Here is a 20,241-nt window from a genome sequence, read left to right on the forward strand (position 1 = left end):
GCAGCTGCAAACGACTGCTATTCCCCCACAAGTCTCAAACACAAGTATCCGTTCTATTTCCCAGGATTCAGACGGATTAGTTGCCATTAGGTTCAACAGACAAACTACCCCTCCGGTTTACCAAAGCTCCAGAAGATCATGCTCTGAGGCATCGACTTCTTCTGACTTAAACCAATGGGTTTCCCAAACTAGGACAACTCCACCTTTCACTAACCTTGTCGGAGTTCAAAATAATCAACATATCGTCCATGGAACATACGAAGCCACTTCTACTGTTCCTGAAACAACTCCTTCCGAAACCCATGATCAAAGGTCTCCTACCCAATCTGAGGTTGAACCACCTCCTCCTCCTAAAGACCCCAAAAATGGTGGACTTTACATGATTCAAGTAGAAACCAATTATCAAATTAACAAACCTTTACTTCGAACTGATTTTGAGTCTGAAAAGAACAAAGAAAAACGTGAATGGTTTTTAAAAACCTTTAACCTTGATCAACAAGCTCAAATTAGAACAAATTGGTATAATTTTATGACCAATCTTAAAACAAATGTTTTCTTCTTTACATATTTTGATATCTATGCCCAGGATAATAATATCTACTATCCCTGGCACAATCAGGTGTGTACCCAATCCTCCTCTCATAAAGCCTGGACTCTTTATGAAGGACAAACAACTAATGCTATCCATCCTCCGGTGGAAAGCATCAAACATAACTACAAAAATAATGAGATAATAGCTTCTCCTTTCAAAATTACGGAAAAGGAAGATACAAACCGAAGACAAATTGAACAATTGAATTTTACAAATTTAAGTCTTCAAACCATAGGTAATCAACTTTCAAGAGTTGAAAACCTTGTCCAACCTAAACCTGTAGCCTCTTCATCCTTGACACCGGCTCCAGTTCCAATTTCTGTTTCTTTGTTCAAACCATATAACATTCCCCTAAAACAACAGCTAGCTCTCAACAAGTCTTTTGTTTTAGATCAAATTAACCAACGTTTGACTATCCTTAATGCTGCCGAAGCACATGTAAGTGATCCTCAAACACCTGTCCAAGACCAACCCTTAGATGAGCCATCGGCTGAATCAAACAATAGAGGTGTCCGCAACATCATAGGTTGTTCTTCAGATACCTCCTCAAGTTCTGAAGAAGAGGACTTCCCTAAAATCAACCAAATTGGTCAAAATTCAAACCAACACCCGGTTTTCCCTGACCTCCAAATTGAAGCTAGAGGAACTGCTCCTCAGGCTTCTTACCAAAGTGGAATCATCTATGAATGGAACATAGATGGTCTGTCCGAACATAATCTCATGAACAAACTCCAAGAAATGACCATGGTTAGCAACGCACACCGTATCAAGAATACACCTGATAGTGCTGTGGCTACCTTGCTTGTTTCTGGCTTTACTGGCCAGCTCAAAGGTTGGTGGGATTATGTCCTGACTGATATCCAAAAAACAGAAATCTTAATGGCTGTTCGAATCACACCTGATGGTGTTCCCCTTCTTGATGGTGAAGGAATTCCTATTGAGGATGCTGTTAATACCCTTATTTTCAGCATTGCAAATTACTTTTTAGGAAACCCTTCTCGTCTTAAAGATAGAACAGCTGAACAATTATCAAACCTTAGATGTAAAAAATTACATGATTTCAAATGGTACAAAGACACCTTCTTAACCAAAGTTTTAACCAGACCTGATGCAAACCTTCCCTGTTGGAAAGAAAAATTCCTTACAGGTCTACCAACTCTGTTTTCTGAAAAAATCAAACAACGCCTTAGGAAGGAAAATGATGGGATCATTCCCTATGACCAAATGTCCTATGGCCAAATTATTAGTCTAATTCATGAAGAGGGCCTTGCTCTCTGCACTGACATTAGATTAAAGAAACAAATCCACAAAGAAAACAAGTTTTACAAACGAGAGTTAGGAGGATTCTGCGAACAATTCGGGTTCCCACCCCTCAGACCTCCATCAAAACATAAACATAAATCCTCTCGCAAATTCTATAAAAATTTTCACAAATCCAAAAAATATGTGTCTAACAGACCATTCACAACCCCTGAGTTTTACCATAAAACTCCTTCAAAACCAAAGTATAACAAATATAGAAAACCTTTCAAGGCACCTAAAAATTTTAAGAATCAAAATCCAGATAAAACCACACAAGGATGTTTCAAATGTGGTAAGCCTGGTCATATCGCCAAATTTTGTAGAGTTTCAAATAAAATCAATTCCTTACAAATATCTGAGCAAGATAAGACTCAAATCCTTGCTCTATTTCATGAAACTTCTTCATCTTCTTCTGAAGATGAAAGCCAAAAGCTTAACCAAATTCAAGCCTCTGAACATAATTCTTCCAGTTCTTCCAATAATGAGAATTTTCAAGCATGTAATTGTGATTCTTGTATTATTGGTCTTAGCTGTGATGATTGTGTTCCCAAATCTGTCCGGATGCTTCGTGCATCACCAAATTCAAACATTTTTGATTATATCGATAGCTTAGCAGACCCAGAGCAAAAGAAGGCCTGCCTTGAGCATCTCAGAAATAATGTTTCTACCCAAAACTCTCCTCAACCTTACAACCTTCATCAAATTATGCAAAAATTTGATAAAATATCAAAACCAACTATCCCCGACCATTCTGGACGAATCAAATCCCTAGAAACCACTACTGCATCCTTGCAGTATGAAATAAAACAAATTAAACAACAAATAGCCCACTTAAACAGACATCAAAACCAACAAGCTTCAACTTCAACCAACGAACCATTAATAAACCCCTTTGCAACTCAAGAGCTCGTTGAACCAAATCCAACAATCCCTGGTTTTGTGGCTACCATATCATGTCAAAATTGGTATGTTCGCATAACCTTAGTTATTAATGCTTCATTCAAATTCTCTGCCATTGCCTTAGTCGATTCTGGTGCTAACGCCAACTGTATCAACGAAGGTGCTATTCCAACCCAGTTCTATGAAAGAACTACCCAACGCCTTAATACGGCAAATGGATCTGGGTTGAATGTCCAATATAAACTTTCAAACACCCATGTTTGTAACCAAGGCCTTTGCCTTCCCCAAACTTTTATCCTTGCTAAGGATCTTGACCAAACCATAATCCTTGGTCAACCGTTCTTAGAAAAAATCAAACCATTCAAAATAACCCAAGACGGGATTTCTACTAAGTTTCAAGGACAGAAAATTGTCTTCCCATTCTTACAAGCCCAAAAATCTGATGACCAAAGCATTAGAAAAATTAAACAATTAAATTTTCTCAAAACAGAGCTTCTCCATGAAAGAATCTCTGATCATCTTAAAAACCCCAAAACTATCCAACAAATTAATCAAATTAAATTAAAATTTGAAACCAATCTTTGTTCTGATGTTCCTGATGCCTTTTGGCATCGAAAGCAGCATATGGTTACCCTACCTTATGCTACTGGGTTCTCAGATCTCCAAATTCCCACTAAAGCACGGCCAGCTCAAATGAATCAAACCCTTCTTGAAACTTGCAAAGAAGAGATCAGTGATCTCTTAGCCAAAAAACTCATCCGATCCAGTACCTCACCCTGGAGTTGCACAGCCTTCTATGTCAATAAGGCTGCTGAAATTGAAAGAGGTACTCCTCGGCTAGTAGTTAATTACAAACCCTTAAATGATGCCCTCCAATGGGTCCGATATCCTATCCCAAATCAAAAGGACCTTTTACAAAGAATTTACCAAGCAAAAATCTTTTCCAAATTCGATATGAAGTCTGGTTTCTGGCAGATCCAAATCCATGATAAGGATCGTTATAAAACCGCCTTCACAACCCCCTTTGGCCTATATGAATGGAACGTAATGCCATTCGGCCTCAAAAATGCCCCAAGTGAATTTCAGAAAATCATGAATGACATATTCAATCCTTATGGACAATTTACCATTGTCTATATTGATGATGTCTTGGTTTTCTCAAATTCTGTTGAACAACACTTCAAACACTTAAGAACGTTTTATCAAATTATTAAATCAAATGGACTTGTTCTATCAAAGAGAAAAATGGAATTCTTTCTAACCAAGGTTAGGTTCCTTGGGCACTTAATTGAAAAGGGTACCCTTACCCCTATTGATCGAGCTATTACCTTTGGAGAAAAATTCCCTGACCAAATCCTCGACAAAACCCAATTACAAAGATTTTTAGGAAGCCTAAATTACGTTCGTGATTTCCTTCCCCAAATCAGTAAGATTGCCGAACCTCTTTATCTTCGGCTTAAAAAGAAACCAGCTCCCTGGTCACAAACCCAAACAACTGCCGTCCAAACAATCAAAAAGCTTGTTAAAGAAATTCCTTGTTTATTTATTCCTAACCCTGAGGCATTTAAGATTGTTGAAACTGATGCCTCTGATATTGGTTACGGAGGAATTCTTAAACAAAGACTCCCTGATAATAACAAAGAACAATTAGTCCAATTTACTTCTGGTATTTGGAATTCTGCTCAAAAGAATTACAGTACCATCAAAAAGGAAATTTTATCGATTGTTCTCTGCATACAAAAATTTCAAAATACATTATTAAATAAACCATTTTTAGTTCGTGTTGATTGTAGCGCAGCTAAATATGTTTTACAAAATGATGTTTCAAATCTTGCATCCAAACAAATTTTTGCCCGATGGCAAGCTTTATTATCAATTTTTGAATTTCAAATAGAATATATTAAAGGAGAATCCAATTCTGTCCCTGACTTTCTTACCCGTGAATTCTTACAGGGCCAGACTCCTCAAATTAACCTTATCAGGATGGCTCCCCCTAAGGAGTCCACCTCCTCAAATTCTATTGTCAAATCCAAATCTAGTTATGGTGCTGCCGCTGCATCTGCTGCACCAACACACCAAATTGTTACCCGTAGCCAGACTCAAATGGCTACCACCAAAACACCTTATTCCCATGCTGTGGTAGTAGGCTCTACCGCAGGACCCATCCAACCCACAAATAAGGCTAGTTCTAGCCTCCAAACTACCCAAGCCAAACCTCTTCAAACAGCACAAGGTTCCAAACTCAAAAGCCAATATCATGAAAAGCCTTGCAAAGAAGACCTCTTCACTATTGAAGAGCCCCTATACAAATATCTTGATTCGCCAATCATGATGGCACAAGCAGTTTTCTACAAAGGATGGAATCACTATTCCAACTCCCAAGCAAAAAATCAAGAATATTACGAGTATATTCTCGTAGAAACTGATTCTGTCAGACTCAAACTTAATTATGACAGAACCGACCCAAGTCTGGTTACACATACAACTGTAACCATCTGCAAAATTCTATCTCTCCAAGACTGGGGGACTCATCCCATGAACCAAAGAAGCTTTTCAAATGTTTTTTCCCCCCAAAATTTTACCTACATGGATTACCAGGAAGCCTGGTTCAAAGCTTTCACTTTTCAAAATAGAACCAACCGCCACTCTTGGTTCTTCTGTTTTGAATACAAATTCAACAACCAAACTCCCACTTGGTTTCCCAAATGGTGGGACCAGTATGGACCTTTGGAAGAAATCCTTCCTCCACAAATTCAAGATTCCTTCCAAATATTTTCTCAAAATTCAATACCGCAACCTCACCAACCTAATCTTCTCAGATTCTTTTTCCATTGCCGCCTCGCATGGATTCTATTCTGGGAATTTCAAATTTATGACTATCAGGTTAATGACTGGATTGCCCCAGTCCTCTGCCGGTCTTTCAATATCAAATGGTGGGACAACTGTGATGTCTCCAAATGCGAGAAAAATGCATTAATCAAAAGCCTCACAGGTCTCCAGCCTGTTCCAAAAATCCAAAGCTCCTCCAAATCAAGCACCAAAAGTGAGAAGGAAGCCCTTCGTGCTCGTCTAGCAGAGCTCGGTTCCGACTCCGACAATGAAGACAATGAAGGCTCCAGTGATGATGCCTACAGTCTCAAATCTATGCAAAGATCTGTTCCTGCCCATGAACTCTGCTATGGGCAAGATCCTTATGAGGTTGACCCTGACTTCGTCCCTGACAGTCTTACTGCGTCCTCCTCCAGCAAATTCAAAGAAGTTACCTCCCGGCGGAACCGCCGGACAGCCAACACAAAGTCCTCCTCGACCAAATAAGTTTGGTCCAAAACGTCTGCTAAGACGGTTTTAAACTAGCCGACGAGGTGCAGTCGTTAAAATCCACCTAGTCAAATAACCCCGGACGACCTTTAAAGGAAAGAGGGTACTGTTACTATCCCAGGTTATAGGATAGTCCGGCCAATATCCGGCTCAAATAAATAGGATACAAAATTCTTGATCAAACCAATACGGAGAACAGTGTCCCTGACACGTGGAATGCCGTGGTAAGATCATTGAAGATTCCAAATCATTTGTCGATAGCAATTCCAACTTTCGGCGCCAACAGTTCCACAATTGTCGGCAGCAACTGTTCACTCCAAATACAAATTTAAGTGCACAGTTCCAAATAGTATCAAATGAAATGTCAAACAGTACCTAATCTGGTACAGTATCAAATGAAACCCAAATGAAAACCAAAACCACATGTAATTCAAATGAGTCTCCTTGTGTTATAAAAGGAGCACCAACCCCTCTCACAAATCACTTGAACATTTTCGGACTTGAAATCTTAGAACCTAGAGAGAGAAGCTCCGAAGCAAATACTTCCACAAGTTCTTCCAAGATCTCTCGAAGTACCTCGCCGGACTTCAACAAACTCCGATCACCTCAAGTCTGATCGTCCATCAAAGGTTAGCTACCCATAGCTCAAAGATCTCTTCACCAAACCAACCTTCTTCTTCTCAAATCCTCTAACCCAAACCGTCCTAAGCCTATCCAGACCCAAGAACTCTGGATCAAAAATATCTCCAAATATTGTAACTTTAAATTTCAAAGATATATTCCAAAGTTATTTTCTTTGATTGCATTATTAGCTTTCTTTCTGCATCTACATCTGCATATAGCAGCTTCTCGTTCTATCCTTGGATCAAAGCCTACAGTCGAGCCTCTTGATTCCAAGATATAGATCTTGTTAAGCAGCTTTTATTTTTCTGCTTTTATTTTCTGCAATTCCATATCTTTTCAGTTTATGGTTCATTTCTTTGAATTGTTTATTTTAATTCAAGCAAATTTAGTTCTGAGTAAGGTATTGCACCCATCTCAGTGTTAGTCTCCTTGCTGGATCGGAGTAAGGTATTGCACCTATCTCGTCCTGATTACCATACAGAACCAGGAGATCTCTATTTCCCTGGATTTTGTATATATATATACAAAATTATGAAAAAAAAAAAAAAAAAAAAAAAACTTTTAATGAGTTTCGGACAACTAGTGATATCTTATCAGGGGTATATTGGTTTGGTTTTAGTTCAGTCTGGGTTTTGAAGTGGTTTCAATTCAATTTGGAAAAATCATTTCAGACTGAGAAAAAGAGAGAGAGAGGAAATAGCAAAGAATCATTCTGCGATAGTGAAGTGCCAGATAAATCATCTCAACTAAAGAAGCCATTGAAACCCGAACATTTGAAGCAGCCCTTTGTTCTGTTGATTTTTTATACATTTAATTTCAATTTCAGTTTAGTTTCGGATTCATAATACCCTAGTCCAAAATTAGCCCAATAAGAAATCAGTTCAATTTGAGTCAGTTTACCCGGTTCAGTCTCAAATATTTTAACACCAAACAGTGCTTGCTAGATTTGTTAATACCTCAATATATCCCCTTTTTTTTATCATGAAAATAGAAAAACCTATTAATTAAGGCCTGATTCCTATTTCAATTTCGGATTGATTTTATGAACCAATCAATAAATATACTTTTTTTTAATCTAGAAATTGGCATTGTTTTGGGTACATTAATCTGAAATATTTCTTGGGGAGACGGTGATGGCAAGGGTTGAGGCAAGGGCGAGGCTAAACAGGGGTTGGTGGTGATGGGGGCGGGGGCATGATCGTGGTTTGACCATCAGGAGAAGAAGAGTGGTGGTGTTTTGTTTATATATGAATTACGATTTTGCCCATCAAATTAACCATGTACTCATTAAAGAGAAAGAGTGAAATCAATTTATAGAATTTCTATTTCATTTGATTTTTTATTTTTATTTTTTAACAATTTGATTTCTATTTCACTGAATATGGTGTAAAATCAAACCAAACAATCTAAAAATAAAAATCACCCCATATAATTGAAATAGAAATCACAACAGCTAACAATCTTATAGAAATGTATTCATATGTAAATGGTTCCATGACTGATTACAGAGAGAGAGAGAGAGAGAGAGAGAGAGCTGTGTGGTTTGTAGAAAGGGTGATTTTTTTGCATTGGCTAAGACAGAAAATAGGAAATAGCTAAGAACGGAAACAGAAAAATATATTAACAGGGAAGAGTCTTTTGCTGTTGAAGTTGATGGTACTAAGAAGTAGACTATCGTTTCCTATAATGGATGGATTTCAAATAAGGATGGTAACTATAGTTGAAGGACTGGAGAATTTGAATAAATGCCAATGATGCATGCCTCTTTTCCATTAAACTTTCTTGAAACTACCAAAGCTCTTCTGCAGATCCATTCACCACTAACACTGTTTTCGGAATCTTAACTGAAGGAAAGGGTCATGGACTCATGATTGATGAAGACCAACCTCTCTCTCTCTCTCTCTCTCTCTCTCTCTCTCTAAATAATGACATTCAATTTTTTAATTAAAGCTAATTTAGGAATAGTTCGAATACTTAATAAGTTTCTAAAAAAAAAACATCTTTATTTTATTATATATATAAATATAACGTGGATATTATAGACACTAAATTTTGTCATCGTGAAGAACGATGATGATTTGAACCCGGCATTACTCTCAGAGATTGTATTCATCAATATCTATAGATATATATACAACATAAACCTTTGAATCTCCATATTTGATGAGCAATTTGATTTCAGATTGAATGAGCTTAAGAAGGTAGGCCTAAAATGACTTATAGAAAAAGTAGTGAAAAGTATGACTTTGATGACCCCATTTAGTTGAGATGAGTAACTATTTCAATTTTTACTCTTTCATTTGAGTCGTAATTGATTCTAGTTTTATAAATGATTCAAATGCACTTCAATTTATTCAAATTTAAACGCAATTGGTTTCATAGCAACTATAATAATGGACTTTATTCCCTTGACTTGCCTCAACTTGCGGATTTGATTCCTATCGGTGAACCAAATCATGCTTCATATGCCCCTTCATATCTCGGGTGGCCATTGAAAGTATTTGCCATTTAACTTCCTGTTTTGATACAAATAGTTTCGAAAGGTGATTCTAACTTATGTAATTTATTCTAGAATGTAGTTTTTTTTTTATTATTGAAATTCTTAATGACCTATGAAAAAAAGTTTCAAAAGATAATTCGGGTTTCAAATTCTTTGATTTAATTTGATTTTGAAGAATCTTGGTTTTTCATCACCAAAGTCACTTGTTTTGAGACTTCTTCTTTTTATATTTACTATTCCCTCATCTCAATCCAGCATGAGAATATTATTTGGAGAGATTAACAACCTCTAGCTTTAAGCCCACTGATTTATTTAGTTTTATGGTGTTTTCGTATGCTTGAAGAGCTCTCTCTACATGATGTCTTACCATTTTAGGTTAGACCCTCCAAAAAGTATCGAACAGTTTAGAACTTCACCAGGGCAAAACTGTCAATCTGCCTCATACAGGTTGGCCACTTCCAATTTTTTTTAGCCACTTCCCTATCACATCTCTTCTTCCACTTTTCGGTTGGGATCGGCCGTTACACCCAATCTGGCCTAAAACTCGAAACTTAATTTTGTAAAATATAATTGGGCTTTTTCCGGGTTTTGCTTGGCCCATAAATATTGTGCTGGACTTCCAACTTCAGACTCAGATCAAGTGGGTTGTTTAAAGAGAGAAACGCGGACCACAAATGTCATCCTGTTGTGCCAGTTGTTTGTAAAGATTAATGGTTGAATCATGCAACTGACCTATTCAAGAGCATGAAAAATGATAAGTAGAGGGCGGGTCTAGACACAACGGTAAGGTTGCTACACTGTTACTTGTTATAGGTTTGAATTGATAAACAGCCTTTCTGTCAAGAGGACATAAAACTGCCCGCATAAATTATGATCCTCCCCAAATCCTGAAATGGCAGGAGCAGCAAGAGTCTCGTACAATAGGTTCATGGTTTAAGATAGCGGGATAAGTCTTGGGATTGAAGTGAGCCAATAAGGATTCAATTCCAATTTGGATCAGACAGAAATACCTCTTTTTCATCATTAAAAAACTGGGGTTTTTTTTTTTTTTTACTTTATTATCCCTGAATCAATTCAATATTATCGATCAAGACTAATATTGATCCAATCCGACCGATTCATGCCAATCCAATCCTTCAAACCATGACTGCATTACTTGCACAAGAGCAGGTGTCAGCCAAGCCCAATCGGATACCTTGGCTTAGCCGCCTAGGTGCATATGGTCAAAGCCAAAGGGCCAAAAGTTCTATCGTCAGGCCAATTGGGCCTCACAGGATCCATCTAATTATGAGCCTTAACATCAAGCTTTTCCTTGGTTGAATCATAAAGGTTCCATTTGGTTGCACGTGAAATGCAAATATATTATCCTAAAAAGTGAAATATTTTATAGAAAAAATCATTTTTGATTTTTAATTATTAAAGTAATGCAAATATTTAATGCAAATTTTTTTTTTCACGTCCTTCTTCCCTTTAGGCTCCATTTGGTTAGAGGGAGGATGGGGTGGGATAGTAGTTGTCACCCAATTTAAACCCCTATTAACAATTGGGACTTAAATCTTAAGATACATCCATCAAATGCCCAGTGTGAATCCACGTGTTTTCAATTTCTTTGGAGTAAAAGGTTGTGCTCGATATGCATTATCAAAATTGGTTTTGGGTCTATATTTTCTCTCTCTCTCTCTCTCTCTCTCTCTCTCTCTCTCTCTCTATATATATATATATATTAAAAAAATACATATCAAATCAAGGATTTAGTTATCGATATCATATTTGTGCGTATCGATCACCTTTGCCTTTAATTTGAAAAAAAATATATATATATATATATATATTATTTGTAGTTTTACCTTTGAAAATGATACTAATAATTAAGGGTGTTAATCGGTCCAAAACTAGGATGTAATTATATTATAATTAGTTTGATTCAGTTCAAGACATTCGGACTGAAACTGAATTCAGTTTTCGATTTCAATTCCAATTTGACACCCTTACTGATTGATAATCGATCAGGATCGATTAGCAATCGGTATCGTTAAAACCATATACCGAACACAATATTTCTTCTCCACATTAATTTGTTTACTGGGACACGCATTGAAAGATGGTTTCCATTTTCCATGTGACTTAATTTCTCTTAATAAATTGAATAAACATAAGATATAGCGCCATCGATAGAGAACGTCCGATCTGTGATTATTTATATAAACAGCGGAATACCGTGTGGGGAGTTGGTTCTCCTCTCCCTTTCTTCTTTGTCCGTCCGTTCGTCCGTCATCGTCGCCTGTCTGTGTGAAGACAAAGAGAGAGAGAAGACGGAGACATAGAAAGATGGCCAGTGGCATATTGGAGGTGCTGCTAGTGGATGCTCGAGGCTTGGAAGAATCCGATTTCTTTGGTAACACCATCTCTACACTTCTCCTCCCTCCTCTTCTCTCTATTGTTTCGTTTTCGTTAAAGATTTCTTAATACACATTTTCTCTTTCTGTTCTGATCTGTTTCACGAAGAAAAAGGAAAAATCAATTTGCTCTGTTCTTCTCTGTATTGTTTTGTTTTGGAGATGTTACGAAAAATGGAAGGTGGAACGCCCTAAATTGGTTGATTAAAAGCTTAATTAGAGAATTTGAACAACCGGATGATTCTCGTTGCTTCTTTACTGTGATAAATTTATTTCTCTCTGGATTTATGCTTCTTCCTTCTGAATTCCCTTCATCCCCGTCGTCTGGTTCCTCTGGTTCATTTTATTTTGTTTGAATTTTGCTCATGGAACAGGTAGATCGGATCCGTATATGTTGATTGAGTATAAAAGCCAAGAACGCAAGAGCAGCGTCCGTCAAGGTCAGTCTAAAGTCTAAACCCCAACTGCTAACTTCCGTTACATTCGAAGTGACGAGACCATTTGTTCGACAAAATTTGGCTGTTGCTTGGATTGCAGCCAATGAAAGGAGTTTAGATGATGCATTTGGAAAATATAAAAATCTAAAAGGGTATTTTTAAGTTCAAGGGAAAAGTGAATTATTTTATTTTACTGATTGTCAGCACGATTGCAATAGTTACATGGCTGCAACCAAGGCAACAGCTAATTTTCTTTTATTTTGGTCTTATCTTTCCTCAGCAATTCCTCTATGGTTATTTCAGACCTATGTCTTGCACAAAAAATAAAATAAAATAAAAAAAGGCCTATCTAGCTCTGTTAATTCCTTCACTTTGAAATAAATTACATTTTCAAACGAGAATATTGAAAGGCTTCTATTGTGCATGTCCATGCCACCTTATATGAATTCCTTGCAATTTATCATGAAAATGGACAATGCCAAGTTTTACTCTAACTTGTTTATTCTTTAAATTATCTTTTCTAGTTTTACCACATCATTTTAGTCACATGAAGTTTATTTACATTTTTTTCCTTTATTGCCCAACATTCAATCATGTACGTCATTGTTGGTTGTATAACTATCCTATAAAGGGATACATCGATCACATAACATTTTAGATGCACCATTTCATTTCATCCATCTCATTCTAATTCTTTGAACAGTATTATCTATTTCTCCTTTTTTATTCATGATTAGACCTAAGTATTTGAAGTTGTCACATTAGTAGCTCCTTATCCTCAATTTTCACCACCCCACTTCGTCCTTTTGTTGCTAAAGTTATACATATTAGTTTTGGTTCTATTTATCTTAAAACCTTTTGATTTCAATGTTGATCCCTATAAATTCAATTTTGCATTTATCATAGTATTTTTCATCCATCAAAACAATATGATCTACAAAAGCCATACACCAAGGAATTTGATCTTGAATGTCTCTTATCAACTCATCTATGGTTGATGCAAATAAATAAAGGCTTAGAGATAAACGTTGGTGTAGTCCAACCATTTTTGAGAATTCACTACCTTGCCCCCTCCCAATTCATATACTAGTCACTACATCATGATAAAGGGAAAAAGAAAGTTGTTTGGTTGCATGGTCGTATGCCCAGACACATAGGGTGTGCAAAATTACCGCTTCATCGTCTATAAAATAGAAAATGGCATTCATGTTGATGCTCATACACACACTCTCATTGGTCTAACGCTAGTGCAAGGGTCACATGACTAGGCAATGATCTCTTACCCTATCTTTAATCTTTAATGATGTCCACATATCTACTCAAAACATTTTTCTTCTCTAAAACTTGCCATATTAACTCTAACCTCTATCATAAAATTTTTATAAATCAACAAAGATGATATGTAAATCTTTCCCATATGCGCGAAATCTTTATTTTTATTTCTTAATTCCCAATTTGGGCATAAATGTCGTGGTTCAAGCCCAGCAGCATCAGACATTTGTTGGGCTTAAAATATGGCTTAATCCTAATTGGGGCCAGAAACTCAAACAGGCAATATAACCGAAGCAGATACCAACCATTTAAAACATGTTAGGTCTTAGACTTTCAGAATAAAAGGGATGGGCTTGAGCTTGTACACTTACGTTTGGGCTTTGGTTGGCCTGAGAAGCAGCCCCAACTTGTGTCTGCATATCTATTGCCATGATTTTTTTCAACCGGTTCCGGTTGAACCGTAAGGCATAATAACTATGAAGCTTGCAATTTTGTATGCAGGAGAAGGTAGAAACCCAGTCTGGAATGAGAGATTCAGTTTTCGAGTGCAGTACCGTGGGGCAGATGATGACCAACACAAGCTCTTCCTCAGAATCATGGACAAGGACACCTTCTCCGCCGATGATTTTATTGGAGAAGCCACGTAAAGACTTTCTATTCTCATAGCCCACTAAATTCAACACAGATTAAGCTTTTTGCTCATGTTTCTATTCGTTTATATTCTCTCCACATATCGTAAAGAGAGAATCACTTCGTCCACTCCATCTGACACTTTGATTGCACTGGATAAGGGTATTTTGGACCTTGAACAATGGAGGGTGGGAGTGAATAATGATCAAAATCTATTCATATTGCCACATCACTGTTGGTGAAGAAATTCTCTCATCACCCGGGTGAAATCGTAATCTTATATAGCTCAGCCTTACAATGGGCTACCTTATCTGGAGTGTCAATTCCAAGCCCGCATTAGTAGACCCGACTAAGCCCCGACACGTTTATGCCCGACCTAGACCGGTCTGATTAATAAAAGTGTCGGGCTCAAAAACAGGTAGTACACAGTGAAGCCACCTAACCTAACGGGTGCCTAATCGGCCCGACTTGAACGAACTCCTTTTAGTTCGACTCCTTTAATACTATTTTTTTTTAATATATATATATATATATATTTAGTGCTAAAGCTATTGTGATATGTATAGTTAAGATGGTGGTAGTTATTATCTGAACATTCATCTTTTTCATACGTAATTTAATTGATTTAAACTTGCTAAACTTGGGTTGTACGAGCATAGTTTAATTGATTTAAATCCTGTGGGTTAAAGATCGAGTACCTTATAAACTTAGCTGCTATACCCATCTTTGGCTTAATCCGTTTAAACTCTGGGATCTTCCTTTACTATGTTCATCTCTACCTCGTTTTATTGGTATTCACTTTCAAGCCCATTTAAGAAACCAATTTTAAAGACGGTCCGTTTAAAGCCCATTTAAAATGTCTATAGCCCAATTACGGTATCCCAATCAAGGCCTGGTAATGATAGCCCGATGCCGTCTTTCCCGATTATCAACCATACCATGCCTGCCCTAAATAAACATGTCTAGCTAAATGGGTATTCACGGTGCAGCCCTATTAATTGGCCAAGCCTAGGTAAACCCGATTGAAACCGGCCCAACCCAACTGCTTGACATCCCTAACGTTGACTGGGATTTTAAACCTTTTACTGCTGGGTTGCAAAACAAGGGCATTACACGTGTTCTGGCTATGAGTTAACTGATGGGTGTTCATGTAATTTTAATGCAGGATCTACTTGAATGATCTATTTGAAATGGGAGTGGAAAATGGAGTGGCTGAGTTAAATCCTTGCAAGTATAATGTCATCAAGACTGACCAAACTTACTGTGGAGAGATTCGAGTTGGCCTCACTTTCACCCCATCGGTATGAACTGCTATGGGGTCCCCTAATTAAAGAATCATGGTAGCACTAATTTGATAGATTTAGCTCCAGTCTCAATACTCTTGCTGTTGGTGTTTTCACAGGCTGAAATGGAAATGGAGCTGAATGAAGAAGAAGAGTTAGGAGGATGGAAGCAAAGTTACTTCTGAATGCCCTTTTTATGAATAATACATATGGTCAATGTAATTCTCATTTAAACAATTTAATTTTCTTTGGGACTTAATAATTCACTAGAATTCTGCTACCATGATCAAATGGAAGGTGAAATCTTCATTAAATATGCAACTTGTTCCATCTGCGGAGAGTGAATTCAAAAATTGAAATTGGATCAGGAGAATCGGCCGAGCTTGGTCCTGAGTCTTTTCATTGCAGAGTGGGCTGTGTCACATGGGAGGAAGTGTGGGAGGGGGTATAGAGTGAAGGTAGGAGCGTTGAACACTGTGTGACCTCTTGAGAGTTACACTTTAACAACGCTAGTAATTATCTTCATTTTAAAAAAGATTGGACTACTAGTGATAGACCAAGTTTTTCTTGGTCAATGGATTAGAGAAATATCTTCTTCAATGTTGATATGACCCTGTGATTGAACTTATGTGTTATGTTTAAAAATAAGATAAAATAAAAAAAAAATTATGTATCATCATTAACCTCATATCTCCTATTGTATACTCGAAAATAACGTTCTCCATGTTGATCCAAATGATTAGATGTCCTTTAAATAAAAATTCCTCTTTCACGATGGAATTGTGGATATAGGAAAATTCAATCCATTGATGATACAAAGAAAAAGGTTGGACCACATATTAAGATGGAACCTAATGTTAGGCATCGTTTGGCGTGAATCATACTGAATTATTAGCCTTCTATCAGAAGAAACAGCCCAACTAGGATCATCATTTGGGTTTTGGGAAAATAAAAGTTAAGTTTAAGTTACTTCAAAGCAGTTTATGGCAATCAATCATGATTGATTTTCTTGGAGAAACTATTATATGGTTCTAAAACAAGGATTGAGAGATAATGCATGTGAAGCAAATCAATTCTAATCCTACATTCCTACCTAATTAATCAAACCAGTGTGGTTCATTTTTAGGTCCACCCAAATGACTTAATTACTCAACATTACACTCTTCCTATTCGTTTAGGAATTATGAATCATCATATCAGACATCTCTCATTGAATTGATTTGGCATAAAGTCATTAGACTTCCCCATTCATCGTGGCAGGTGACTTAAAGGTTCGCCAATTGCGTTTGTCATTTCAAGCAACCTTCATTACAAGGACCAACAAAACTAAGGAGTGTCTATTGTATGTGGGACCAAAAACTCGATGGTTAGGTCCCAGGTAAGTATTAGGTCCCACTCAAATGACCAATAGATGCCCTGTATCCTACCTACAAGCTCATGCGATCATATCGGGTGGTGATTATTATTATTTTTACTTTTTTTTTTAAGTTGTGAAACTTTTACTTCTCTTCCCTTTAAATTTCTCTCGCAATCAAATATAGCCTTAGGTTACCTACTATTTACAAAAATTACATCTAAGTGCATCACGTTTAATGAATTAAGTTTAGGGTATCTCGTGTTTCATAAATAATATGTTTGAGATATTTCACATTATTTAAATGTTATGTTTAGGATATCATTTTCATAATTCCATTTCATACATTGATACTCTATTTGGCTATGCTTATTCCCTCTCCTTCTCAAATAAACTGATTGCAACACACACTTAACAATGAAAAAAAAAGAGAGAAAAACAAAAAAAGATAATTAATGTATCATTTCTCTTGATCAAATAATTTCCCCATTAGTAGATGGATACAAGTTTCTAGGGATGGCTTTATGGGCTTGATATATATATATATATATATTTATTAGTAAAAATACACGTGCAAATGCACGTGATGGTAGTCTCCTAATTAAACATTTTCTTAAGACAAGATTATTGGGTCAATCCATTTGAAATAAGTTATGAAAAGCTTGATGAGCTGATTTTTCAAAGTTTGTATTTTATAAAAACAAAATTAAACTTAATTATTCTAAATACAAGAGAGAAAATCCGCAGACTAAATAGTGCAATTCCCATAATAGAAAGGAGATGGGAACATAAAACATAAAAAACATATATCTCGTCTTCCTCTATGGAGGTATTGAGAATGGCATCAATTTCACAAATAATATTCTCATAGCATATAACAATAATATTAATAAATCATAATATTACAAATCATGGAGACTGATTAAGAAAAAACTAATCTCTGATCAAGTCAAAGCGATGTATGTGAAAACATGTTTGCTTTCCGTATCCTCTGAAGATTTTTCCATAATATAGTGCAATAACTTATCCACCTCAGCTCTATCTTGTATATTAAATGAATTATACTATTTTGTGGATGTGGAGTATCTGAAATTGAGAAATGCAGTGCCGATGATCAAAGAGAAAAATAAGCTAAAGTTGAAAACTTTTGTGCTACTGTAATAGAAAAAAAAATATGAATTTAAAATATTATAAATTATTGTTGTAAGAGACAGAAAATTGAGAAATCGTGGGATATTGTAGTTGATTTTTTGTCCTCTCTATGGTATATATAATGAATGATTCTATTGCATAAAATTTTGTAAAATCGATGAAAGTTGATTGAAAAATACCGTTTTTATGCAATAAATCTATCCATAATTATGTGACTATAATTTTGTGGCTATTTTTTTATCCATTTAATACATAATAATTTTAATTAATTATTACTCCACCCCTTTCTTCTCCACGTTCAGAGAGATGAGTGAGAGTAAGATAATTATAGAGAGAAAATACCCCTTATTCTACATTTAGATTTTGTAAGAGATGGAATGAGAGATTTTATGAGCCATTTTTTTTTTTCTTTTTGTATATCTCTCAACATATTTACCTTTTTAATATCTCCATAATTATTTATTCCCTCCCTATTATCCATAATTCTCTGGAGAATCTCCCCCCATTGTGCTCAATGTTTTTTCCAAAAAAGATGAGTGAGAGAAAGAGACATTTAAGGAGGAATAATAGTGTATTTGTTTGGTTTATAATTATAATAGCGCAATAAATCTCTCCATCATTCTCCATACTATAATTTTGTGATTATTTTTTTTATCCATTTAATATGTAATAATTATAATTAATGATTACTCCACCACTCTCTCCTCCACTTTTAGAGAGATGAGTGAGAGAAAGAGAATTATAGAGAGAATATACTCATTCATCCACGTTTAGATTTTTGTAAGGAATGTAATAAAAGATTTTAGGAGCCTTTTTTTTTTGTTTGTTTGTATATCTCTCTCCATACTTACCTTTTTAATTATCCATAATTATTTATTGTCTCTATGGAGAATCTCCCCCCATTGTGCTCCACGTTTTTCCCAAAGACGATGAGTGAGAGAGAGAGAGAGATTTAAGGAGGAATAATAGTGCATTTGTTTGGTTTATAATTATATGACTTTTTAATAGTTAATAATTATAATTATATGTTTTTTTAATACTCCACTCTCCCCCTTTATCCTCCATGTTGAGAGAGAGGAATATTATATGTTTTTTTAATCATTTTTAATATTTAATTAATTAAGTATTACTCTCTCCTTTCTCCTACACGTTTAGAGAGAGAAAGAGAGAGAAATAGAGAATTATTGAGAGTTTATTATTATTAACTTATTTTTTTGTTGGTATATCTCTCTCTATAATTGTTCATTCCATCCCCATTCACCATAATTCTCTCTATTTCTCTCTCCACTCTCCCCCTTTCTCCTCCACATTTAGAGAGGGAGAGAGTGAGAATTATAGAGTTTATTATTATTATTATTATTTGATTTATCTTATATTTTTTAGGAGTGAGAGGATAAGTGAGTTTAGGGTTTGTAATTATATGCCTTTTTAATACTCTACTCTCCCCCTTTCTCCTCCACGTTTAGAGAGAGAGAGAGAGAGAGAGAGAGAGAGAAATAATTATAGAGAGTTTATTATGATATTTGTTTCATATTCAATTTTGAGGGGATTTTAGTCATTTGGGGATTTTTTCGAGTTGGTAGACATAAATGGTTTTTTGATCATTTTGAAAAAGTATACCAAAGACAGGGAGTACATAATTTTATATAATAATATGATATATTGAGAGATACCCCAACCATTATATATCAAATGAATGTGAGGTTGCATAAAAAAAAAAAAAGAAGAAGAAGAAAAAAGAGAAAAAATGTGAGGTACCCTAGATATAGTTTTTCTAAGAACGGTTTTGTATTCGACCTTTAAATAATAATAAAAAAAAAATTTAGATATTCTTCTGCAGTTTAACTTTTTTCTATTTATTTATTTATTTATTTATTTATTTATTAATGCATGTCATTTTAATAAGAGTGGAAAAGCGAGAAAGTGTAAATTTCTTTTGATTGCTGCTTGGATATATCTCTTCCCAATGTTGAGTTATATTTACGGTCATTCTATTTGAATGTCAATTAAAAGGATTAGGAAGGAGAGGCAATGTTTGAGAAGTTAGTATCAAGAATGGATTGATCAAGATTTTTAGGGATCGATATTGATATTGGTTGAGATTGATACTTGGCTAATACAAATCAAGTAATGTATCAGAATCGGGGTTAAAATTATACAAAAAATTAATTTTTATAAAAATAAGAGTAAAAGTGACCAATCTAAACCGATATTATCTATCCCAAATTGTCGAAATATCGATCTCAATCGATATCACTATGATACGCCCGATATCAATACTTAAAACTAATTGTCAAGGTTCATACGGATCCGATATTCTCATTATTAAAAGTAAAAGTAGATATTCAGGATATGTTTTTGGAGACGGGAAAGGGGATTCACACCAATGAAGAAGTGTAACGAAAAACGATATGGTTTCACGTAGGAGGACAACGAGGTCAGAGGAGAGAAATGGTGCTCCTGAGTCTCTCTGACTATCCG

General features: G+C 35.7%; 1 protein-coding gene across 1 annotated transcript; it reads left to right on the top strand.

Annotated features, from left to right (window-relative positions):
* The first annotated feature begins 11,398 nt into the window (after positions 1 to 11,398).
* Positions 11,399 to 15,568, top strand: LOC122057905 (elicitor-responsive protein 1-like). Its single transcript, XM_042620269.1, has 5 exons — positions 11,399 to 11,631; positions 12,007 to 12,072; positions 13,843 to 13,984; positions 15,137 to 15,272; positions 15,374 to 15,568. The coding sequence occupies exons 1-5, from the start codon at positions 11,565 to 11,567 to the stop codon at positions 15,437 to 15,439; spliced, it is 477 nt and encodes a 158-aa protein (XP_042476203.1). The 5' UTR covers positions 11,399 to 11,564; the 3' UTR covers positions 15,440 to 15,568.
* The last annotated feature ends 4,673 nt before the right edge of the window (positions 15,569 to 20,241 follow it).

The sequence above is a fragment of the Macadamia integrifolia genome, chromosome 12 (genome assembly GCF_013358625.1).
Source record: "Macadamia integrifolia cultivar HAES 741 chromosome 12, SCU_Mint_v3, whole genome shotgun sequence".
NCBI classification, from domain to species: domain Eukaryota; kingdom Viridiplantae; phylum Streptophyta; class Magnoliopsida; order Proteales; family Proteaceae; genus Macadamia; species Macadamia integrifolia.